Source organism: Emydura macquarii, unplaced genomic scaffold (assembly GCF_026122565.2).
Source record: "Emydura macquarii macquarii isolate MOO-44397 ecotype Brisbane River unplaced genomic scaffold, CSIRO-AGI_Emac_v2 contig_1253, whole genome shotgun sequence".
Lineage (NCBI taxonomy): Eukaryota > Metazoa > Chordata > Testudines > Chelidae > Emydura > Emydura macquarii.
In genome coordinates, this window is record NW_027131390.1 from 44,872,553 (window position 1) to 44,899,346 (window position 26,794).

General features: G+C 38.5%; 1 protein-coding gene across 14 annotated transcripts in view; it reads left to right on the top strand.

Annotated features, from left to right (window-relative positions):
- AGAP1 (ArfGAP with GTPase domain, ankyrin repeat and PH domain 1) overlaps positions 1 to 26,794 on the top strand; it is a 600,162-nt gene that overhangs the window by 379,073 nt on the left and 194,295 nt on the right. For all 14 annotated transcript variants that reach the window (XM_067548649.1, XM_067548652.1, XM_067548650.1 and 11 more), the window contains one exon: positions 23,529 to 23,633. In XM_067548649.1, the coding sequence (XP_067404750.1) occupies positions 23,529 to 23,633 (105 nt within the window). The remainder of the gene's footprint in view (positions 1 to 23,528; positions 23,634 to 26,794) is intronic.

A 26,794-nucleotide genomic window follows, 5' to 3' on the forward strand; every position in this document is an offset into this window, starting at 1 on the left:
GTGATGAGTGCAGTAGAAGAGATTTTAAATAAACAAATGAAGATTGAGGATAAATTTCAGAACTATTTTTTGCAGTTCATTTGTAAAACTAGTTGTTATAAAGCTGGGATTTTTTAGGCCTTAGTTTTTGCTGACCCTTAGAGAATATAACAATCTTGTTATGGCAGGGGAATGAACAAGGTAAAAGAGGTCTATATAAGCACAAACGTTATAGATTGAAAGAAGTGGACAACATCAGATCAGAGATTGCAGATAATACCTGTCTGAGATTCTGGACTAGTGTCAAAACTGGCACTACTAGACCATGTTACGAGTGATAATTTAAAGATGTAGTTGCTTATGAGCCTCCCTTGCCTAGAGGGGGATGTTTTATCAACTTTGAAAGTTGGAATCTCTGATTTCCAGTGGTATAAAGTATTCCTTTCTAGAACAGCCAACATATCTTTACAATCACATCATACTAAAAGCCACTCCAACTTTCAGATGACATAAAGCAATAATCTATACACATGAAATGGTGAATCAGAGAAGTAGAGAAATGAAGGTGGTTGAAATTAGAAATTCTTCAGAATTGATGTCTTGTGACTGTCAGTGGTTAGAAAATTTTTGACCAGTGCAAATACCTTCAGGACCAATAAACCTTTTCAAGAATAGGACTAGGACCAGTGGTCAGAAAGAAAAATGTTCCATCTTTGTAGAAGGTTGTATAGATGAGTGCTACCTCAGAAAAACAAGGAGTGTGTGATAAATCTGTATAATTACAGAGGGGATATCTCATCACCAAGGATTTATTTTTTTTCTAACTTTTTTCTGTGAATAGGGAAAAATGTTTTTATTTCAGGTAATTAAGGGTTTTAAGAAAAATTCTGTGGTTCTGTTGGACTACCTTAGCTCCTTTCTTTTCACATATTACAGTGGATCTTAGAGTATGGGTTGAGGGGACTGTTGTCCCTATTCCTTGGGGAGCCTTGTGAATTGATTAGGTAATTGAGGGTTTTTGTTTGTTTTGCAACTTTCATAGAACTAACATTTAAATGACAAAAAATATCTGTCTGACATGCCCGAGCATGGGGGTTTTAAAGTTGGTGGGACCAAGTATCAGCAGCAGCCATAATTGACAAATAATACCCTCATAAATACTGCCAGTCTTTTCAATTAGTTTTCATCTAAAATTCGGGATGCAAAATGATGGCCTGTCAACTGACAATGGATGGCAAAAATTAATAAATTGTCTTCTAAATAGTATGAACACTTAAGAAAAATTGGGCAGCCAATTTAGCACAGCGTGAACTGGGGGGGAACCTTTTGTACTGTTGCCGTGCCACTAATGTTGTCTGGGTCTTTATTAATGGTGCTTGGCTGCTGCTGACAGTTTTGTTGCTACTGGCAACTTTCTTCATTAAAATTAAAGCCAGCGTCAAATCCCATTAGCTGCACTCTGGGTACCTTGCATTTTTATTTATATATTTTTTTTCTTTATTAACACATTCTCCATCCATAAAAAGTTGGAGGAAGTGGTTTAAAAAAATGGCCTTTCACTTTGTTCATAGCTGGTCACACTTTTTTTTTTAAACGCTTAAGTTTTCTAACGCGGTACATTACACTTTATCCAGGGCTAACTTACCTTACACAAAATTCCTTTTAAATCCTTTTTAAATTCTCTTTTGTGCCCACTGTTTTTCTGTACAACCTGTCTACTCCTTGGGTCTTCCAGACATACCTTTATGAAGGAGTAATGTCATATGAAGAAAATCAAGGGGCTTTTAAACCCTATTTGCCTCTTTATGTCACTTCAATTGCCAATCTAAAAATATTAACTGTGGTGCTTCTCTGCTTACGAATGGAACAACTAATTAAAGCAAGTTACGCGTGTCTGCTTTTTCAGGAAAAAGCAACTCTCAAGTCTTTCAAAGACTCTTACGTGGATGAATTAAACTTTTAAGAATGTCTTTAAAAAAAAAAAAGAAAGAAAGAAAGAACTTTCCAGTTCTGCATGCGCAAATGATAATATCCCATATCTAAGTAGCTGATTGAATTCACATGAGATAGCTAGATAGGCATACCTAGGATTTGCACCATATATAATTGGGGAGACCAAGCTGAGACCCCTTTAGAAATGTGGCCCTTTATTTGCCATGAGTTTGGCAAAAAGTTGGGAGACTTTTGGATGTGTCAAATACCGAAGTGTGGCATCGTCAAGAATTGAATGATATTTTCATTTCTGGAAAAATGAAAATAAATAAAATGTAATCATTGGCAGGTTTGTTGACGTTGCTAACAAGATTACTGGGTATAGTGCTTTGTGCAATGGATATCTGTTCAGTAAAAAGCATACCAATTCATTTCAAGCAAGTGGCTGAAATTTAATTTTTCTGGTGTGGCTTGGACTTGAATTTGTGATCTAAAGGTGAAAAAGCTTTGCCCAGTTACAAGTGAGCCATCTAGTCTGCCCTAAGGCTTAGATTTAAAGGTAGAGATTGTTCATGTTTTAGAAGGCTCAAATTCATTGTTCATTTTTTGGCATGGGTAAGGATGTAAAATGGGGGAGTGTGTTCCATGTTCCATTTGCCCTTCCTGATATGGCACTTTAAAATTCCTCTTTACACATAAATCATTATTTTAAAATACAATGTATGTATGTCACATCATGTCTAGGAATGAAAGCCTATACCATTATATCAGTTAATTGCTTAGTGACCATTTGTTGCTGTTTGTGTATGAGAGAGCTGGTGAGTCTCTTTCAGAAAATTGGCAAATAAGTGTCCAGATATGTTTTCTGGAACGCCATTTTTATCCCAATATAAATAGTGCAAGTGCTGTGTAGAAAATACTATTTACATTTTCACTTAAATCGCTGCATTTGTGTGTTATCTTGTATGGTAAGTGAAAAACAATTAACTGTTTAAATGGTGTTTTAAATAGTTGCATTGACAGTAATTCCTTTGACTAAAATATATGCTTTATGGCTCTCAAGTCTGAATTTCAAATAAACTGAAATTTAGATTGTGATTTTATCATTCTTCAGAATGTGTATTTAAATAAAGAAAATAAACTGGGAACATAGAATCAGCACCAGTACAATAAATCCAGCCGCTGTCGCAGCCCTTCCCCAAAAACCTTTATGCTTAAAAGACCATATCAGATGTTAATTGTTGAATGAAGCTTAATATCTGTGGAGGCAAATGAGGCATGAAATATACTATATAGAAAGTATTGTATCTCGAGTGATTTTAACGTTAAAGCAATAATACAGTTTTAACTTGCTGATATAGTATGCAGAGTCCCCTATTTTTAAAATTTCACTAATTAATGCTGAGTTGAAAGTAATCTGAGTGTGTGTATGTCTGTGCCTGTCTGTCTGTATGTATGCTGTCTTGGTACTTTGAAAGTGTAATAGGCCCGGAGAGCACTGAAATCTAGCTACTGTTCAGAGGTGTTTGTAAAAGCGTGTTTGGTTGGGGGGGTGAAGGCTATATTTTACCAGCATGTTAAAATGAAAAAAAAATTTTTTTTTAAAACATGTCTATAATTTTAAAACACTGGCTTAGAACCTCTCGGGATAGTTCCTTCTAATAGTGAATAATTGCTGGCAGCTTCTTTTTACTTCGTGTTAATTTCTGTAGCATCTATCACAGGTGTAGCTAGATGCTTCAGTTAGACAAGAAAACACAAATGAGTTGTGCCATTTGGAAAAAAACAATTAAAAACAAAACAAATGTAATAAAGTTTTTTTAATGGCTCTTCATGATGCCTTAAAAAAATCACTGGATTTGGCCTGTAATAGATGGTCACTGGGCATTGAGGAATAAATTCCAATTTCCCTTAATTTAGCATGGACTCCAAACTTATGGTGTACATTACAGTAGTTAAGCCAAGAGGTGACAAAGATATTGATGACACTTTTAAAGCCTGTGCTAGAGAGAAATGGCCACGGTTTCCTGACCAACTATACCTGACACTACGGACCATTGGTTCTGCTAGAGAATGTATGAACAGTAAGTTTCCAATGTGGCTTGAAGTCTGCAAATTATTTTGGCAAAAGGGAGGGATATGCACCCTCAGATGATACAGATAGGCCTCTATGCTCATTCCTCTAAATGGTTCACCTTTTTAATTAGTTTGTTTTGCATGGAGATTTCTATACCCTCCTACCAGACATTGGGTGAGTAATTAGGCAGTGGGATTTAGAGTTCTAGGGAAAGATGTAAAACATCAACATATTCGCAACATTGCAACCTCAGCCTCCTTAGTCTTCCCTAGGGTCTTCTAATAACCATTGAACAAGAAAGGTCCTCTGAGACTTTTTAGAGAATGAACAGATCCAGTAAAGGTCAATTCCGTTTCTCCAGTCGTGTAAGATCCCACAGGCAAATCAACAATACCTTTATGGTCAGTGATATCAAAAGCTGGGCATCTTACCTATGTCCAATACTTATAGTTAGCTGTGCATCAATACCTACGTACCCTTTAGCATCTGAATCCAGAATGAACCTTTGTTTTCAGATTATAAAGGACATTTTGAATATAAACTCAGTCCAAACGCATAGTTTCAAAAGCAGATGTGTGCACTCTCAGAAGGCTCATGGAAAAGATGATGCAGCTCCTGCCACCAATAAGGTCTGTCAGAGGTATTTCTTTTCAAGCATATTTTGAACTTAGGCTTGTTCAAATATGCTTAAAAATAATACTCTTTTGAATAGCTCTGATCTGAAGCTCTAACATCTTGGGAGAAGATGGTATTTCATACATCCTGTAAAGCCTTGAAAATACTGCACTCAGCCTCCAGTTGTTTGCTGTTTATCAATGGACAGAATTATGAGTGCATCCACATATCCTGAGGTAGAGTGGTAGCCTAAAGAACATTTTCTGTTATCTGTAGCAAACATTTACTTGTTTGGATGTGTGCATGTATTGTATGTAAATAAGAATTTTTCATAGTTTATTTTTCTATCATAGAATTGCAGTGTAAGTTTATTTTTCCTCAGTAGACTCTGATGGAACATTAAGGACTACATTGTTGATCTAAACTTCTGCCCATGCTGGGGGAAAAAAGGGGTGCAGCAGGGATCAAGGAGGATTTCTAACTTACTCAGCTAGAATTTCTCCTAGGGTTCCCAGGGTGGGTAAGCTACAGTGGCAGCTCTGTGAGAATGAACTAGTGCGTATCTTATGCTGCTGTCCCATCTACCCGGCTCTACTGATCAGCAGAGGGTGAGTGGATCCCTGACCTGGACTCTCAGACTCATAGGGAGACTTCTTTGACAATGAGGTGATGTTCCAGGAAAGGGAATTACTGTGCTGGTATGGGCTCCATCTATCAAATACTGGGAAGAGCATCTTTGGACATAGTCTGGTTAACCTGGTAAGGAGAGCTTTAAACTAGGTTTTATGAGGGATGGTGACAGAAATCCGACACATGTGCATTCTAGGCTCAAGTAATGAAGACAAGGGGAAAGGTCTAATTTCTGGAGAAAGAACTAGAAACCACAACTGCATTAAAAAGGCAACCAAAAAGCATCAGAGCAGTCTTCAAAATATCTTTGATGCCTGTATACAAATGCAAGGAGTATGGGGAACGAGCAAGATGAACTGGAAGTCATGGTATATGAAGAAAATTATGACTTAATTGCATTACAGAGACTTGGTGGGACAACGCCCATGATTGGAGAACCAGAATTGAGGGATGTTCCAGAAGGATAGGTATGGGTGAGAAAAGGAGGAGGTGTTGCACTGTACATCAAGAATATATACACTTGCTCTGACATACAAGAGGAACTGAGCAACAGATCTATTGAGAGCCTCTGGGTGAGGATAAAAAAGGGAAGAGAATAGTAGTGATGTTGTAGTGAGGGTCTGTTATAGACCACCAAATCAGGAAAAGGAAGTGGATGAGTCATTGTACAAGCAGGTAACCAGATTAGCTAACACACGTGAGCTAGTATTAATGGGGGATTTTGTGGTATCTGTTGGAAGACTGTTACAGCAAAACATAATATGTCCTGCAAATTCTTAGCACATGTAGGGAACAAGTTTCTGGTGAGAAAGTTGAGAAAACAATTAAGGAGTCATCCATTTTGGATCTCATTTTTGACCAACAGGGATGAATTAGTTGTGAATGTGAAGGTGGTTGGGAACATGAGAGAAAGTGATGATGACCTGATAGAATTCAAGATCCTAAGAAAAGATCTTAAGAATTCAAGATCCACGAGAACAGCAACACAAGGACCCTGGGCTTCAGAAAGGTAGATTTCAAGCAATTCAGAGAAATAGTAGGCAAGGTCTCATGGAAAGACCAATTAGGACTAGAAAGCAGGAAAAGATGTAAAAGCTATTCCGTTGCAGAGCAAAGATAAGAAGAGCCACACAAGTAGCTTTTTTAGTGATCTAAAAACCAAAAGGGATGCATACAGGAATGGAAGGAGGGGCATGTTACCAAGGAAGTAAACATGGGTATAGCACAAGCGCATAGCAACAAAATCAGGAAGGCCAAGATAAAGAATGAGTTACAGCTGGCAAGGAATGTTTTAAAGACAAAAAGAGATACTTCAAATATGTCAGACAAAAGAGAAAAGCCAAGGATGGTGTGGATCTGCTGCTCAATGGAAAAGGTGAGCATAACAGAAGATTATATGAAGGTGGAGCTGCTCAGTGCCTTCAGTGTTCTCACAAAAAATAACATGACTGGACGATTAGCAAAATTACTATAGACAATAAAGGGGAGGGGATGCAGATCACGGTAAGGGAAGCACATATCAGATCTTCTGACCAATTTAAACGAATTCAAGTCAGAAGCACCTCCTGCTATTCACCCGTGGGGGACTGAAACAATTAACTGAAGAAATCTCGGAGTCATTGGCGGTAACATTACAAACTCATGGATGACAAGAGGTCCTGGAAAACTGGAGAAGGGCTAATCTTTAATCTTTAGAAAGTGCCCACCTTTAAAAAGGGAAGAAAGGAGGAGCCGGGGAACTATAGGCCAGTCGGCCTTACTTCGATACCTGAGAAGCTACTAGAGCAATGTATAAAACATTCAATTTATGAATATCTGGTGAATGAAGGAGAAATCACTAGCAGCCAGCATGGATTTACAAAGAAAAAATCATGCAAACCAGCTTGATTTCCTTTTTTGGAAGGGTAATTTGTTTGGTGGGTGGGGGAATGCGGTGGACATAGAACAGCTGGACTTCAGCAAGACTTTTGACACAGTCCCACATGAGATTCTGGTAAGTAATCTGTGGAAACACGGGCTCAGCTGAACCACCGTTAAATGGATACATAATTGGTTAAATCAGCGCAAACAGAGTAACTATGAATGGAGTGATGTCAGATTGGAGGGAGGTCTCAAGTTGGGTTCCAAATGTATCTGTTCTGGGTCTGGTGGTGGTTAACTTATTTATTAATGACCTCAATGTGGGAATAGAGAGCATATTGATCAACTTTGCAGATGACAAAGCTGGGCAGGGAGGGGGACTGCCAATACTTTGGAGGATAGCGCTAAAATTCAGAGGGATCTTGATAAATTGGAAAACCGGGCTATAGATGACTACAATGAAATTCAACAAAGACAAATGTAAGGTGCTACACTTAGAGAAGAAAAACCAAATCCACAAATACAGAATGGGGGTAAACTAGTTTGGCAGCAGCACTGCTGAGAAAGATCTGGGAGTTGTGGTGGATCACAATCTCAACATGAGTCAGCAGTGTGATGCTGTTGCAAAAAAAAGCAAATGCAATTTTGTGTTGCATTAACAGAGACATAGCATGCAAGTTGTGGGAGGTGATAGTACCGCTCTACTCAGGGCTGGTTATATAGATTTACTGCTCTTTCTGACATATACAAAAATGTAATTATAATGGGGAAAACAAATAGCTACAGTATAAGAAATACTTATTATCATCACTTTTTGTTGAAGAGACTAATTCACAGTAAATCTTCAGATGTTTATGAAACTTTACGTTTGTGGATTATGGTGTGAAGTGAAATTTCACATTTCTAACACTGTCATGGTTCTTGGGGCTTTTCCTCAAATTTTCATTGTTTCTTATTTCATTCATTTACTAATATAAACTCCATTTAATGAACAAAACCTCACCCACAAATTCTGACAGATATTAACCAAAAGACTTTGTATCCTAGCTAAAGTGGCTATTTTATATTTGAAAGGTATTAAACTCAAACCTTAGTATGGTTGTGTTTGTTGTGAACATTTCCATGTACTTCTAGAAATTAAAACATTCTCAACATGTAATTGTCTTTAGTATTCAGAAATATTTGGCATTTATCAAAAAATCTTTGTCTTATTGAAGAGGAAATGCAATATTAAATCTGTTTTTCCTGAAATTTTCTTTAAGGGTAGTTTGCATCCGCAAGTTTAATACAGTGCCCAGAGTGATATGTATGTACTTCACATATACATTGAGTTCGCTTAACCTATGTACTGCATTACATTTTTTGTGCGCCTTTCTGTTGTTTTCATTGAAGAGAATGTGTTCTGTCTGGTAGCTGGTTTTATAATTTTTCACCCTTTTTATTAATAAAAAATATAAATTTCTGGTTTTTCTCTGTTGCAATTATAAACTAATTCTTATTTCTTTCCTAAAACACAAAAAAAATGTATGTATATTTCACTCCCCAAAATATACTCTATGGGAAAAGTCACATGAGAAAAATAAATGAGCCATACAGCAAATATGATGTGTCCTGTAAAAAAAACAAAAAACAAAAAAAAAAACCATCCTCATTAGAGAAGTTAGTTGTTTAAATGGTCAAGTTAAACAAGACACAATTATGGCTTGGTGGGTTCTCTCTCTCTCCCTGCCCTTTTCAGTTCGGAGTGCCTATATGTGGTTTTATGAACCTTAGGAAGCAGGGGTCCAGGTTAGCCCTAATTACAATTTGTTTGACTTGACCGTTTTAATGGCTAGCCCTTTCTGAATGTATTGCTAGCACATCTACATCTCTGTGTGGCTGCTTTTTCTGATTTTCTGTTTTGTGTTTGGAAAATATTTGTGTGCGCACATACTTATGCAATGCATGCACACGTTTATATTTGTATGTAATATAATAGTGGAAGTGTAATATATACCTATCGCTACTCAAATATACATAATATGTAATATGCTTTAAAAAAGCTACCTTTAAGACAAATGTACTACCTATTTTCCTGTTTCAGGACATAGGTTTTGCTGAGTTACTACCACTTGATTCTCATTTTGTTTGGCAATTGGGCCTTGGCCTATCTTCTCTCAGGTTCTGTATATGTCAGCGACTGTGTGTTAAACCAGTGCAACAAGATTACCAGTACTTAGGGAAAATAAATTGATCTCTGCATGCATGATATATTTGCATAATTAAAGAAACAGTCTGCAGCACTTATGTCCCTAGAATAAGCATAAGTATCTGAAATGCCCATTCATTACTGTTTAAATTCATAGTTTTTGTGGCAGGTTGTACAAGTTGTTTAAAAGGAGCTTGAGAATGGTATTTCATTAAATTCCTTACAGTTCCTATTGCCAAGTATGATGGATGGAGTATGTTAGGTGCCTGAGTGTGAACAGCCCGCATCTACTGAAGATTTCGTTTTCATGTTCAATCTTCTGGCTGAATTCTCATGCCACATAGAAGACAGTATATTTCTACACCACTGTAAATCAGAATATAGAATTGTTGATTTTTTTATTTATTTATTTTTAATTGCTGGCCCTAGGGGAGGTTCAAAGTGGGAAAACGGGATGGGCAGAAGGGAAAGTGATTGAGCATCTTTGCACCACTGAGCCAGTTCAATAGGTCCCTGGGTGATGGTCAGCATCATGGAGCAGCCGAATGATTGTCACTACCCAGCTATTAAGCATTGTAGTCACTGGTGCTGAGGATCCTGTGACAAGAGAGGACAGGGTGAAAGGAAAGAAAAACGAGGCAATCAGAGATAATATTAACTAGAACAATCAAGAAGATACCTGTCAGCTGTAGGAGAGAGATTCCCCCCCCACACACACACACACCTCCCTTTTTCCTCCTTTTGCAAAGGATTAAGGGCCAAATATAGAGCAGCTCAGTGAAATTATTTTTTAACATGGGACACTTCTTTTATTTAAAAAATCTTACCATAGTTCAGAGTTTCTGAGGGTTGCTCATGGAGACCTCTTTGGTCCCAAAACTTCGCAACATGAAGTGTGAACCCTTTCTTCACAATAACATGAACCACAATTTAAAAAAATCTTCCTTTTCTCCATCAGTGTTCTTGGTTTTGTTATTCAGTTAGATGCTGTATTAAATTGGATTTTGTGTCCATCATTATTAAAATGTGAAGTGTGTCGGTCACAAAGCATACATTTCAGGGCAGTTAGCTGAATAATTCTTTTCTTTATTATCCCAAATTACTGCTGAGCTCTGGAGAGGTGAGCAGTTTAGCCAATTATTGCCATTTGAGCTGGATTTGTGGGTGATTAGCTCCTGGTCGAATTCAGTCCTGGCAAGGGCTTTGAAGCCTTCGCTTGTGTGATTTTCACAGCAGTGAGGTAGGAATAGACGCGGCTAATGACAGGAAGGTCGCTTGGGTTATGTGACCTGTGAGGGGAGGGTTTGGGTTTAGCAAATAGGGCATCCACAATAACAAGTGTGTCACTAACCCTGCCGTGCATAATCGGAGTTTTATAGGATTGTTAGAGATGCTGACAGCTCAATTAAAGTGTAACCCTTTGTACCATACACCCTGGCAGAATGACAGAAATATTACCAACAGAAAAAGGAGGGGGCCACAAGGGAACTGGTTAAAGATCCAGTATTCTTTTTCTTCCCCCCTTTATCGAAGCTTGCACAGACCAAGCAGCAAAAAGCATCCATTTGTGAAATAATAGGCTGTCCGGGGAGGGGTGTGGTACCAAACATGGCTATTTAAAAAAAAAAAAAAAAAAGCTTCTGCTAAGTGGTCTTCCTAATGTTTCTATGGAAACACTTTAGATCAGGATGGAAAGTTAAAAACTCTTTTTAAGCCCAACAGGGCTTCCTTCTATCAACCTACTCTCTTCCCCTATACCTCACTTTATACAAAAATGATAAAGAGAATTTCAAGGTGCAGGGAATTGAGTTACAGTAACTGTCATGCCCACCTCTGTGTTGCGACGTCTGCATAATGATCACTTCTGTTTTTTTCCGTATTGCCTTTATCTCATGAAGAAAAATTCATCTGTTAGTGTATGCAATAGTTGTCTTGACTGTACAGCCTACTTTGCAGTTACTGTCACAGTAGGGTCATTCCTGTATGTAGTGTGTAACATTGTAATATTTGTTTATATTGTCAGTTTCCCACTATGTATTTATTTATTTATTTATTTACTCTTAAGTAGCAGCATTTCATTGATGTTTTGTTTGGATGATAACCTCATTTGTGCCCAATATAGTTAGAAGACTGTGCATGATACAGTAGCCACAGCAAGAAGTATTGTTCAAACAGAGCTGATAGCTTTAGCTGTCTGGTTTCCCCAACACTAAGTCAATGATTTGTATTGCAGTGCGTTTTGCCTGAGCGCTGATGGTGGTGTCAGGGAAACCACAACTGCCAATGCCAAAGGGTTAATAAACTTGAGATTATTAAAGGCTGTGATTCCTACAATGCAGGATAAATGGGAATAAATGTTGAAAGAGTACAGAACTCTGTATATGGTAAGGCGGAATAAAAATGTTATTTGACTTGCTTGATGCATGCCTAGACTAGAATAGCTAATGGAGTTCATATCAAGGGATGCACGATCTCTTTTTTTAAAATGGATAAAATCATAAAAATGAATGTAAATAAATCAGAAATCACAGATAATCACTGCATCAGAATATAATGTGCCTTCAATAGTAGAAGTAATGATGAGCAAGGATAGTGTATTAGATGGACCCTCATTTATCATAATATCATCAGGGGAGTGATTAAGAGATCTCCCAAAATTCATAGTATTTCCCCTTCCTTCAGAAGGTACGTTCTGTATAATAATACCGTGCATTGCCCACTGTACTACCAGCATGTGGCTGGTGTTAATTCCTACAGTTTTAGAGTTATGAAACTGTTTCTGTCACCTCACCAGAGGATTGTGTGCACCTACTGTGGAGTTACAGCAATATCTACTGCCTTTAGCCGTCAGTTCCTATTTCACTGCTGACAGTTGAAAAATTACCTTATTCTGCTGTTGCATAGAAGCCCTTTTGCCTTAAAAATAAGAAAGCATCCTCTCCGGCAACTGAAGAGGGCAATGTGGCACACCTGATACCAACCCACCACTTTTGGTTTCCTGCACAATGGTTTCTTGTCACTCTCACTGCTATAGCTTAGTTGAGATGACTATGACCAGAATTGTGGGACTACCAAGTTCTCCAATTCAGCATAATAAAGTATCAGGATTCAGTAGGCTGTGATCATTATATTGAGAATTGTGTTTAACATACCAGTCATTAAGTGACTCCTTCACCATTTCCTTTTATGGACAAGACAAGAAGACATCACCATGGGACAATTCAGACCTCTAGGTGCAGTTTCAAGGCTGCTCAGTAGTTACGTTAGGGTACTACATTTCAAGGACTTGAAACTCCAAGGTGTGGTCTGCATCTGTCCGCCCTGTGTGATCTCCCTATGGAAAGGAGATTATAAAATACCTATCCTAGATTAATCTCAGGCACAGGGGTCCTCAGCATTATTGAATAGGCCACCAAAGTTGGTTTTACTAAAATGTGCTTCTTGAGAATTCTCTGAAATACAGCAATATCAGATAGGATTAACTTTTTTTCTGAAGAATGTCTGTCTGGCATGTAATGTCCTTGATCCCATGTCACCAGGCAAGAGGGAAACATTTTTACTCTAGCTAATTCCTCATGATCAAAATTTCAGCCTAGATCTCTCAGCTCTCTACTAATTGGAAATAGAGAAAAGTTCTAGTAAATGGTATGAATGGGAGAAATTCTACCTCTGCTAGAGAAAGGCAACTCCCTATGCTTTTTGGACCTGATGTGTGCTTCCATGCACATAGAGATAATGTACATCCACCCGTTGCTGCTCCCACCCCCCTGGAAATTAATTGTACACACTTCAGTCTTTCGGACACCTAGTATTGAAAAAGATGGCTGTAATTTGAGTGGACAATAAAGCTATCATATCCACCGACAAGTAGTAAAAGACTGTCTTTCTTCCTGTGACAGAAAGCCCTGCAGAGGTGGAACTGGGCAGTGTCTTGCAAAATATTGCTGCTTGTTACTTATTTCGCAGGAAAAGAGCACATCTGTGATCAGATTTTCACCTGGTCAGTAAATAGATCCTCAATATGTGGCTCTAGGATTGGAGGGGATAGTTGGCAAACCTTTCTTATGTGGAAAATACCTAAGGTTGGTCTGTCTGTCTGGTGCATATCTGAACAGAAAGATACCATTTCCCTGAGTGCACATGCACAAGACATTTGTGGCCCATGGTGGTAGATACCCACACACACACACTTTTTCACCATCCTCTCTGGTAGCAAAGGTCCTCCCCAAAAGAAGAATGTTCCATGAAACTCATTATTGGCCAGGATTTAGGCTTGATCTTCATCCTTGGTCAATCCTTTCATAAAATAGCATAGTCAGCACTACTTATTTGCAGTGGTCCTGATAGTGGAAGGGATATCTGGGGGAAGGAAGTGATGTGGCTGCAGGACCTGATGCTCAAGCAATCCTGTGCTGCTTGATGGCCCACTCTTGACCCACTGCCAGCTGGTAGCGGCTGCTTTAAGTTACTCCAGGGGCCAATCCTGGGATCGGAAGTGATGGAAAGATGGTGTATCTGCTGCCCTCTTTGACTTCTGCATTTGAGCGTAGCATGGCCTTGATTAGAACCAAGGATCTATCACTTTTAAAATGGGATGTCTTGTGAGATGGTATATAAAGGGACTGTAGTGAATCATTTCGCTTGTCCAATGCAACAGTTGTTGAACTGCTTCCACTTACCAAAGTGTGAACTCCATACTTTATTCCTAGGTGTGGTCTTTTCATGACACAGTGTAGGCAGACCTGCTCCTGGTCAGACCCTTAATTATCAGAGTCACTGGGGTCTTAATGCATTTAAAAAAACCCAAAAACTATTAGCAGTCCTTTGGAGCTTAATGTTGTTCTGGCAGATTTGATTAAACATCCAGTGAACCATGTTGTTCCTCTGAGCTCAAGTGTTTTCAGTGGAAACATTTTTTCCTGGCAATATGTGATTTTTGTCAGAGCGTGAGCCAAGCTTTGACTGATCCATTCTATACTCTTTCACAGAGAGACAGGTCTTGTAAAACTGTATTCAGTTAAGTTTTTTCTGTAGTATGTTTCATTTTGGTACCGAAGATCTCTGAATCCCCATAGATACTTCCAAAGCTGGTGTCATGGTTCCACTCTAATCAGTCTTCCCATTGATTTCCTTGCCCATCTCTTTACTTTACTTTACAATCTGAGTGTTATGGGTCCCTTTCACTTTTGAAATGGAATAAAGTCCTTGGAATGATCATCCAGCTTTGTTTCATTTGACAGGGGTATAATTATCCAAGAAGACCATGTATAAATGCCTATTTAATTAGGGGTGCATGTGGACATCTAGTGTTTGAGGATTTACTTGTGTTTATTTACAAGCTCTTTATTCCTTTAGGGAGACATTTATGTTGTAACTATTATCTTATGGTATTTTTTTTCTATATTGTAGGAGTGCCACAAAAGAATCAAATCTCATGTGGTTTAGAATCTATAAATGGCTCCTTGAGACCTTAAATGTGGTGGAAAACATGAATATGACTACAAATACTGTGATAAAATATTATTGCAACTGTAGGGAAGGATTGTGCTCTCATTTATTTATCTTAACTCTTCATTTTTTATTACTTATTGTGGCACTGGCGATCATACCATTCTCTTGCTTTGAACCTTGATTTATTTTACAGTGTCCCTGCTGTGCTAACTTCTATAGCTTCATGGATAGCACTCCAAAATAGAGATTAATACTATAATCAGTTCTAGGCACAGAGGCTTCATTATACTTAGTCTGGAGAATAGAAAGACATGTACCTGTAGTCATACATAGAAGGTATGTTGCAATGATAGATCTCCACATACACACACTTTTCTTCCCCTCAAAGTTGGAGACACATTTTGAACACTTTTTCACCTTTTTTCCTTAGATGAACTGATGCTCAGAGGCAAAAGGGGCCACTAGCATCACCTTAGCAGGTGCATGCTACACACTGCTTCTTGGTGAGATGGTTTAATGTCTATAGAACTGTAGTTGCTGCCAATCACACACTGGAAGTATGGGGAGAAGTGGAGATCTATTATCATTAGAGTTTCTGAGAGCAAGAATTACAGGTTAAGACATTTTCTCTTGCTCAGTTGGACAAAACAGACAGTTGCAGTACAGTTAGTATAGGCCATCTTATATGATCTATTGTGGGAACTGCAGGGTTTGTCAGGCTGTTTACAGCACTAATGGATTTGGAAGGAAGCGGCTGTTTTATTGACCAAAATTCACACATAACAGATGTTTGTGAACTTGTCTGTGAAAATTACTGACATGGTGACTCATCTGATTCAGGACTTTTCTAAAAAAAAGTGTGCTTTTCCTTGTAAATATTATCAGATGACATGGCCATGGGAAGTAGCACGGTTAGCTACTAACAACAATAGCTACTGGCGAACTGGAGTGCTCAGTGGGAAATTAAGGATTTATGCTATTTATGATTAAGTGAAAGATTACACATTTCCTTCTGTCAAAACAACAAGGAGAACAGATTCAAAAGTGTGTGTGTGTGTAAATATAAATTTTTTTCTTCTCAAGATGGACACTTTGAGTGAAATCTTAGCTCTGCTGAAATCAATCAGAGTTTTGCCACTAACTATCAGTGTGGCCAGGATTTCACCCCTTGATTTAAACTCACTGTTGTAAGAAAAATAAAATATTTCTGAAATTCTTTATTTTTTAAAAAGCGCTGCATGAAACATCAGTTCAAAAGCATAATAAGACTAGAACTGTTATGTTTTAAGGACTAACAAAATATTGAGGTGAATTTTTGCTGATGTATTAATTTTGGCATCTGTAAACTGCACCATAATCTCATTAATGCTCCCCTGCCTGCTTTCATAACCAAAAGCAGCAGTTTGTAAATGCCTTGCACAAAGGGAATGCAAAGGCGGTATTAAGAAGCTGTAGCTTTTTCAAAAAAAATTGTTTAAATGGTTTTATTTTGTAAGAATGAAAAAATGTGGGAAATGGAGAGTTATTTATGCAGTCCTGTGTATAATACGTACATCCCCACTCCATAGAACCCAAAATACATATTAACCTAAAAGAGATTTGTGGTGGTTTCTTCCTTCACTTTCATTTAAAGCTGTTTAATCAGGTAAGGATTATTTCCCAACGGAAAGGATTCATAATTTCTAGATTTAGTTGTTAACTAGATATTCCAACTTATCTGACTTATAGAAGACATACTAGTCCATTGAGCTGCAGCGCCACCACCTTATGTGCAGTCGATCCCACATGGGAGTCATGTCATTAGCTGTTCCCAGTGTTGCCATAATGATCAGAATGCAAACCTGACAGTGGTATGTAGCATCTCTTGATGCCTTGAAGCTCAACAACACCGGCTGATTGGCGCAGTTAGGGCCCCAATCTCTAACAGCAAATGCAATCAATAAATCTTTGTTGGTAAATAATTGCTATTGAACAGAGTTTTAATATAAATTTATGAGCGGTGTTTTATCACAGCTTGGGGCTACGGCGAGCCACTGAGTGATAGATTTCAGATAACACTTACATTCATTACATTAACTTTGTAAGTTATTTAAAGCTTGTACACTTAACATTGCTTTTGGCTTGCAATGACCTCCTGGGACTAGATGCAGAATACACATTACTAATAAAGAGATTGCAACACACACAGACAGTTCCTCTCTTTTTTGCACACCGAGAAAGTTCCTTGAGCAAAAACCAAGCAATAAAGTGCATGCACTCAAATCAAAGAATTTTTCGTGTAGCTCATTAAAACTACACAAAACACAATCTAGTATTAAATACTTTAGATAGGAAGTATCCCACTATTAAATCCACAACTGCAGTTTTTGGGGAAGGTGATAAAATTTAATTTGAAGTGTTAAATTCTTTTCATAGTTGTTGAGCAAATTGGAGGTGTTAAAATCTGAAAGTCTTGAGGCTTGGGTCATCCATGCCTTAGTTGTAGCGCTAAAATTGTGGGGGTAGAGGAAAGTACGAAACAAGTGTTTACATGGATCAGTTGTCAGAGCAAATGATGGTCTCTGGTCAATGAGAGGTTTTGGAACAGATTTTTTTTAATAAACAAAAAGGGATATCTTGGAGAGACTCTAGGACTAGAAATTATTATTTACTTAGGACAGATATGTCCCTTAGTTGAATAGCCGGAGAACAAAACATTACTTTATATTGTACTGCTTTTACAGTAGTAGATATTAGTAGTAAGCACCACTTGAAAGTGGTGTGAGCTAAAGGATTTTTTTTTTTTAAATAAAGTATTTCTTGCTTTGTGTAGCATGTCTATATTTTAAATTTAGTTTATGGTAAAGTGTGGTTTGTTTTTTTTTAACTTCTAGGCTAAGAGCATTTCTCAAGACCATTCCCCAGGCTTGTCACAGAGTGGCTCTCTTACATTAATACATTAATTACAAAAGTAGATATGTTTACATTTTTGCTTGATTAAATATTGTGGTAAAATGGTGACTGCATATAATTGCCTTTTGACAACATAATGTTAATTCTGAACAGTGCTTTTAACTTCATGGAGCAGGAAGTTGGTTTGCATACACTTTCCTACCTTTAAAGTCTCTGATTTCCTGTGCAGATGTCCCATGTATTCAACAGTTTAAAATACCTCCTTTACATTTTTCCCATTTTTTAATGCTTGATGTTTGCATGGTCCCAGTGCTCAGGCTCCATGCCAAGCCTGAACATCTACCCAGCAGTTTTTCAGCTTCAGAGCTCAAGTCCCACCAGCCTGAGTCAGCTGACCTGGGCCAGCCATGGGTTTTTTATCCCAACGTAGTCCTGCGCTCAGGAGCATTCTGAACAGTTAGTGTGTCCCTCCTCTTCTGCAGCTGAGCACCTCCCCCACTGAAGTATGGCCTAGAAAGGGAAGAGAGAATAAGCTCTAGCTGTGCCATTGCCTGCTTCACTCCTGGCTGTTGAGAGCCCCAGGAGAGGACAGGAACTCAACAGGATCTTTCTGAGACTAGGGGAATGGCTAGCAAAGGATGGCTTCCCCTTCCCAGCCACCTAGGACAGCCTAGAGAAGCTGAAAACCAGTTCCCTGTTTCTCTGATATGGCTTGATTTTAAAGAAACCTTGGAATTGCTTTAGCTTGTGCTACCTGACTTTGATCTCCAAAGGACTGTTATCTATAGATGGTTCCAGCCACTCTCCCTCCTGGTCCCCTGCATACCTCTCCTCCCTGGACTGAGGGAGGAAGGTGTAGGAGCTGCCTATGATGACTATATTTGCTAAGCCAATTCCTTACAGGGCAATTATGGGTTGTTTCCACACCCTGTGCACCACCTGAGCGGTGCAAATAGATGAGAACAGGGAGAACGAGAGAATCTGGGCTCCTCAAAGTATTGATTGCAGCCCCTTGATCTTTTAGAAATAGTACGTTCCATTGGCACGCAGGCTGAAAAGGTTGGGACAGGAAGTTGAGCAGGCCTTTCTTCCAATTTCTTTAGCTACGGCTAGGTACAAGTGACATGTTTAATTCCATGTTTTCAACTGGTGTTTTTATTATTGAGAATCCTGCATTACATAGCGATATTAATAGCCATGTGTTGAAATTAACTAACGTACTTTGTGTGTACACTGACTATTAAAATCTTTACAGTTTAGCCTTTGCCAGAGGGTAGTTTTACCCTGGCACTCTTTCTCCTTAATGAAGAGAATACTGCAAATAATGTGGTGATATGAATTACTTCTGAAGTTATTACAGCTGTACTTGAGATGAGTCTGGATTTGAACACCTCAGACTTTGGGAATGTTCTGATCCAGAGTAGAGTGTTAGCACTTCAGTTCTCTGCCCAGTAGCTGTACCATGTTTTCCACCTGTGCATCATTAGTGGAGGTTCACTTTCCTTCCTTAAGTGAAGCAGCATTAATTGTTCTCCTGTGTTTTGAGTGTCAGTGTGGGTCAGATATATTGTGTGACGTATTTTATGACTGGAATGATGGAGTGAATGGCTGATGTGAGCTGTAAGTACTTCTTCAGTCAGTTTACTCAAACAGTTAAAACAACAACAAAACAAATCATATCACAAGGTATGTGCTAGCTCTTTTTTTTTTTTTTTCCTGGTACTGTTTAATGTGTGATTCCAGTCATTAGTGTACAAATTCTAGAGACCTTTTTATGAGGGGCTGTTCGATGAGGAACCAGATATCTACCAGGAAGCTGTTGAAATGCCATAAAACTGTTGTTTTGGGTTCTTCCTTTAGCTTGTCGTCCTCCCACAAAAAACCATTTATGGACTGCCAGGACCGAGAGCCAAGATTACAAAGAGCTTGGTCCAAGGGCAGTTTCAGCTTTTACTCTGTTTCCTGGATTTTGTGAAGCTTACCTGGTTCACAGTGTTTTAAGTTAGCTTTTTCTATTTAATATTATTTCTGGGTTATAGGCTGGAGGGTTTTTTTTCATGCACTATTCGCTTAATTGTGTAATAAGAAATTCTAACATAAAAATTCCACTTACTGTAACAGATCAAGCAGAGAGATTGTAAAATCATCTCTTTTTAAAATTAAGATACATATGTAGGCAAACAATTGATGTATCTTATTCCTTCATTCCTGTTAGCATTTGTTCGAACATTAGGCATATCTGTCGTACATAAAAATACGGTGGAATCCTTTTTAAAAAAAAATATGAAGTTGTGCAACTTCCATTTTGATTCCCAGAGTGATGACATCATCCAGATTCATGAAACGGAATTTCTCAACTCTCACATGGATAGTAATAAAACCTCCTTTGTGCACCTCCAAGTGCATTTTAGACATTTTAATGCCATCATGTTTTTTAGGTTTTCCAACCCTGCAGGAATGTCATGGAGTCTGCAGGAATTAAAGATTAATCTTTAATTAAAGATGATGTCACGTGATGAAACCTCCAGGAATACGTCCAACCAAAATTGGCAACCCTACACTCCATTGAGCTCATAATTGCCTGGAACAGTCACTTCCGAAGTAGTAATGTGTTTTACTTGTAGCTGAGTGGCTGTCAAAAAAAGGTGTAAAATGCTTTTCCACCTCTTGAAAACTTATTAACATGGAAAGGGAAAAATTACCATTGTGATGCTTAATTCCCATTACAGAGTACGAGGAACAAACAGATCAGCGCCAATTGCGGAATAGCTTTGGGAAAGTAAATGTTTTTATCCATATAGCACAGTGATGATAATGCATTCTTACATTTAGGGGAATTCAGTTTTAGTTAGGTGCAGTATAAAAGACTGGAAAGGTGAAATGACATATCACCTCTTACAGACAAACGTAGAAGTCAAAGGCAGATATAAACTTTCATTTTTAATAGAAGAAAACAACTTCTCTTATGTGAGAAGACAGTAATTGGCATATAGACCTCAAACTTGCAGAACCATGCAAAGAAGCCACATCAGAACCCTGTTCCATTTTTACAAGTTTGAGCTCTTGAGCACTGGGAAGTTGCACCCAACAGCACAAAGAGAAGTCTGACTCCCAAACTATCAGAAAGTTACTGCAACACATGTGTGCGTAATTTCAGTCATTGAGAGTGTACTTTGGAGTACAGAGTCTTCCATAGCGTATGTGAATTCTGAAAGGTCACTTTTGTGGCCTTTATTTGAAGAGTGTGTCCAGTAAAGGGCAGTTCTGACCCTACGGCTCCCCTGTGGAACCATCTCCATGGTTGCTAAAGGAATATTATGAGTCCATCTGGATTGTGGCACAGGGGATTTAGTTGAGGATTATGTCTGTCAGTGTTTGAGGGAGGAAAACGGTTTTCTGAAGCAATGGAGCAGTTCTAATTGTGCATTGGCACAGGACTGACCCTTGTCCCCTTATATTGTTGGGACTCAGTCTGGAATGACATAATTTTATAAAGCAAGCTGTTAAAGAAAAAATAAAAAGAAGTAAGCCTGCATCACCACTTGCTTTAGATTTATTTCAATTTAAAAAATAGCATTAAGTACAGTATCACAATAAGTGAAAATATTATACCTTTTACCTTTCTATTTCCTGTTGTATTTTCCATGTACTATTATCGAATGCTGTTCCTTCATTATTTACATTTATTTATTGCAAACATTCTTTTGTTACACTCATAGGGGTAAGATGAAACCAGTGCATGTTTTAGTTCAAATTTCTGGTTATGTTGAGCTTTAAATTAACGAACATAAGAGTCTGATTTTGGTTTGAACTGATCGATGCTGTTGAGCACCTGGTGATGCCACAGGATATGTTGAATTTGCAGATACTTCCCAGTATAAAATGACCAGGCCTAGATGTGTGGATACCCAAGATGGTACTTTGATATGAAGATAGAAGTTTGATATTTGCCTGAGTAAGAGCAGTTTAATTAGAAATATTCCTCAGTCAAATTACACTGTGCAGGATTCATTAAGAAATGCTTTGTAATTGTGTTTTGGATCAGAATTTCCTAGACAAAACCATTCCTAAAGCATGGGTTGGTTTACCTTGATTAGCACACTGTGGCAGTTCACTTAATGCTTTTCAAAATGCTTAGCTTAGATTGAAATGCCACCGAAATTCCAGTCAATCTAAATGTGATAATGAATTTTCAAAATATAAATTATGGCTTGTAAAACACTACAGTTCAACTAGGAGAGGTGGTTAGATCAAATGCCTTAATAAAGTGGCTACCTTCATAGTGTTTCTCTTTTTTTAAACTTGCGATGTTTTAAAATAACCTTTTAGTTATTAGTGCTAGTTATTGAAGTTACAAGTTCCACTTACAAGTTTAGTATAAATTCAACGTTTCAGTCCCTTTCCTTTTGAGCGTTAGAATTACCAATATAGATGTAAACTATATTTCAGCATGGGCATAACTAGAAGGGGAGACCAAGGTGATAAAATGAAATATATTATGTGTATTAAAAATTACTTTTACATTTAATAAAATTACTCTATTAGTGAAGTTGGTTTCCTATCTTTCAACACCCTAACCAGTCAATGAGTAATGTGATGTGGTGGAAAATGTCTACAGTGGGAGATTGCTTCCTAAATGAATATGAAATGACACCATATGTTTCATGAGTTAGCTTGATAGTAATTAAAAAAGATCAAGTATGTTTAAAAAAAAAAAAATTAGTTTTTCTCTTGGTTTTTGTTTTCTTGCTCTTCCTTCCTTATTTTTCCTATGTTCTAGCTGTTCATAAATTCCAGTTTAGTTTTGTCTGCATCTGGATTTTCTTACGGATCATTTTTCTCTTGAGTTTCCTATTTATTTTGGTTTCTGTCTCCTCCTCTGTTTGTGCATTTTTAATAGTTTTACGTCTTAATTCATTGTTCAATTATTTTGTCTTCATTTCTTCCCTCTGCGATGGTAAATTACTTCTGGTCTGCATGCTCTTATTTTCCCTTCCACTCCCTGAAAAAAAAACACCTTGGCCTCTTCTCTCCCATGACTCCCATGTTACCCTGCAGCCATCTTTTTTTTTCGTCCCATGTTCCCCTCTGGATTACTCAAGATTGCACTCTCAAGGTCTCCCCCCAAAACCTGCTTTAGCTTTATTTCCTTGTAAGTGTGTCTCCTGCTGCTGCTGTCATCTACATTAGTAGTGCTTTCCTTTGTCATGATAAGTAACTGGAAGAATTTCTGTGTAGTGCCACCACTTGGGAAAGGGAGAGAAAACAGCACAAATTAGTACAATGAGTGTTCAAGCAGAAACAATCAAATGCTAACTGCTGCATTTCTCTGTCTGTACTGCGGCTGAGCTCAGATACAGCAGAGGAATCCACAAATAGCGGCTGACGTAAAGGAATCCAGAAGCCACTAGAATCCATAATTGCATGGAAAATCCATTCAGACAGAAATTTATTATTTATCATTTATTTTATAGTGCCCACAAGTGTACTATGTGCTTGATCTTTGCTCAACTTGGAGTTTATTGTTATGGGCATAAATCTGATTGAGTGCCACTATTAAAATATGAATTCCAAGGGAGGTGTAATTCAGTACAAAAGCTTCTCATGATAGGCCTACTGGACAGAGCAAATGTTGACACAGATAATATTTTTTTGGGCTAACCTGCTTTATTGAAAGCTGGGTTAAAGAGCTGCTACTTACTGGTGAGGCTGCTGGTAGCTGCTGATCGATATATTTTGGCAGAAAGAGAAGAGAGGGAAAAAATGAAGATACGGAGACGCTTTTAGGGAAACCGGACTAAAATGCTAGTAAATACATTATAACTCTGTGCTGTCCTTGCCTTTGAATGACTGAATTTGCAAAAGATCATGTTTAATTCCTTTCTCTGCCATTTTTCCTCTCAGGGTGTGCTGCTAAAGCGAAGTGGCAAGTCATTGAATAAAGAGTGGAAGAAGAAATATGTTACGTTGTGTGACAATGGTGTACTGACGTATCATCCCAGTTTACATGTAAGTATGCCACATACTTTGAAGGCAGCAGTTGTCAGATCATGTACTGTTAGCAGGTTCATCTGGACAGAGTTTGACAAAAACATTCCATCTCTGGTGGAAAAAATCCCAAAGTTATGAATCTGTGGGCATAATATGGAGCTAAAATTCCATAGTGTAGTTACTCGCACAACTTAGATAACCTTCCTTTGTGCACTTTACTAGTTGTTCAGTAGATGTAAGAGTTTATTTTGTGTTGGTGCTTCTTCTGGACTTGCAGGAGTTATTGTAAATATCAGGATTTTAAGAGATGATACTTTTGACTTGGGAAAGGTGATCTGAATGCAGTAAATAAGAATGTATTTTCCAAGTTTTCTGTTGCTTATCTGTTGCCTGGATAGCAGTGATGTTGGCATTTTAAAAATAAAAAGCATTTTAACACCTTTTTCGATTTTAAATTACTGTGGCGTTTTCACATGCACTATTAAAATACCTTATGTTAAAGACATATTATTGCACTTGACCTTGCATCGGTGCTAAAGAAGAGATGAAAGCACAAGAAGCCTCACCTCCTTTCAGCTCTCCCCCCCCAAAAATAATCCAGATCCACAATTATCTGGGGGAACTTGGTCGCTGCGCAGTGCTAGTTCTCCTGTGAGCACTAGCTATCTGAAAAGAGTGGAGAAAAAGGGGATGTGCCAGGGTCATGGTTCTGCTCCATCAGTCAGAGCTGATTGGGTAGGGAGGGGAGACCATGCTGCATCCCTTGAAGGTTTTGAAGCCAGAGCTGCTTCTGCAACTACGCTCAGGCTTTTCCACACACTGTCTGACCCTATGTTTCTGAATTCGCTGAGATCCTCAGGGGTGGGTGTGGGTGTGGGTGTGGGTGTGGGGGTGTGGGTGTGGGTGTGTGTGTGTGAGAGAGGATCACATTCCTCACTATAATCAAAGGTCCGTCAAATGTATTCTCATATAAACCCAGCACTCTCATCTGTCTTTAAACTGAACATTTAAATCGTGAGCTCTCAAGCATTATAAAGTGTAAATCTTTTCTGTAAAGGGATGCATCTCAGTGAAAACACTTTGGGGTTCATGGGTTTGCTCACTGGTCCTAGTTTTAGCAGGTTAAAACCATTGGGGCCATCTGCTGGGCTGCTTCCACGGCTGCTGCACCAGTCAGGTCTTTCCTGACTGCATTCAGTGGAAGAGCTCTCTTGGGACTGCAATGCACTGAGCATTAGAGCTCGATCTGGCTGGGCACAACACTTCCCAATCTTACTTCCAACCCTCTTGGGAATGTTTTACTGTCATCTCTGAAGTCACTTCCTTGACTCTTCAAAACTATTATTTAGTTAACTGCAAGGCACTGCCCCAATGAAATTCATATCCCAGAATCATTGTCCACTCCAGCAGGGCTTTGTCCCCTGTTCTTCTGATCCTTTCAGAGCAGCCCAACTGCACCTGGCTACTCCGGTTCTTCCATTAAATTGTGTGAAGCTGGCCAGAGAGCCTCCAAGCTTTTGACCTTGAAGCAAGAGATGAGCCTCCTTGCTGCAAGTCAAGACTGTATCAGCATTGTCCACAAAAGGACAATGGTAATGGGGGCAATGCTGTTGTTTGCTGAAGGTACATGTCAGTATATTACCACTTGCTCACCTTCCTCCCCAGACATCTAAAGGTTTTGTAACTTCTCATTACTTTTCCCCAGCTATTTAAGTGTTAAAGTAAATCTCCACATTGAAAGGAATCAGCCATTGCAACATGGAGCAGTGAGATTCCTCAGCAGGGATGTGATGAGATGTCCAACTTGATCAGCTGGCTTAGAATTTTAAAGCCCTAGGGATTTCCACCAAGCTAGTGTGTAGGTGCACAAAGCCAACAGTAATGTACAGTTAGAGTACAGGGTGCAGATTGATTGACACACACTCCTTGCTGTGGCTTGGTGTGCATTCACAGGAGTTTAGCAGATTATTTAAAATGCCAGTCTGTTTGTTTGGAAAGCTGCTACTGCCCATTCACATTATAACATTACTATAGGATTAATGATAACATATATTATAAGATTTTTAAATGTGAGTTGCATTGGCATTAGTCTTGAAGACGCCATTGTGAAAGTATAGAGTGTGTCCATGGAAGATTTGTATTTTTGTTAGTTTAGTTATCATCAATGCAGAGTATGAAGCACTCTTACTCTGTCTGTCAACGAAGTGACAGCCAATCACCATGAATAATTTTGTTTGGGGTTTTTTTGTTTTGTTTTGGTTTTTTTGCATCCTCCAGGCTATAGATACTTTCTGCTATACATCCTACAGCAGAGATCCACACGGAGTCAATAGTCCCCACAGGAAATGGAAAGCAAGGCCAGTGATAGCATTTGGTAATCCCATCCCTATCCAGTGATAGCCTTTGGTAATCCTGTCTCTAAACTTCATCATAGCAAGTGCTGCTCTCCCCTTGGTGGGTTGGAAATGCAAATAGCTTCAGACAGAATCAGGTTTTCAACGCCCACTTATATACATAGAACTGTGTGCAAATATGGAACTGGAGTGAATTTCACTCGCCAGAAACTAAAAAGAATGATCCAGATGGGTGGGTTCCTACCAGAAGGAGGAATCCATGTAACTCATCCCTTTTACAGTGCACAGTATCTTCTTGTGGCCCTACATCTGTTCTAAGCTCTGGAGTTGTGGTTCCTTAATGTGTAGCACTTGTTAGCCCTTTCAGGAATGGTGGGGATGGGGAAGAAATAAATGAAAAGTTAATTTCAATCCCTGTAGTTTGAGTTGAAATATAGGACTCTTGTCCCTGCAACTTTTGCACCAGAACTCGTTAAAATATTTAATCTATTCTTTAAACACTAACAGTGTGTTTGGCACTGTACGAAATGTTGCTTTGTATCTGGTCTAAGGTAATCATGATCACAAGTCTTTAATATCAGACATGTTCAGCAGCCTATGAGAAATGATTCACTGGTCTTGGACCATTTCCTAGTGAAAAGTCTACATCACACAAAGTGGTATCAAAATTGGCACTCTTGTAGGCAGTCTAGACAGAGAAACAAAATATCACAAGGGTGTGAAAAATGAACTCCAGAAAAGTTGAGACACAATGGGAGGGCAGCATGGAGAAGCTTGAGCTATAGTGTGCTGGCTAAATAAGTAACTTCAGTTGCTAATGCTGTC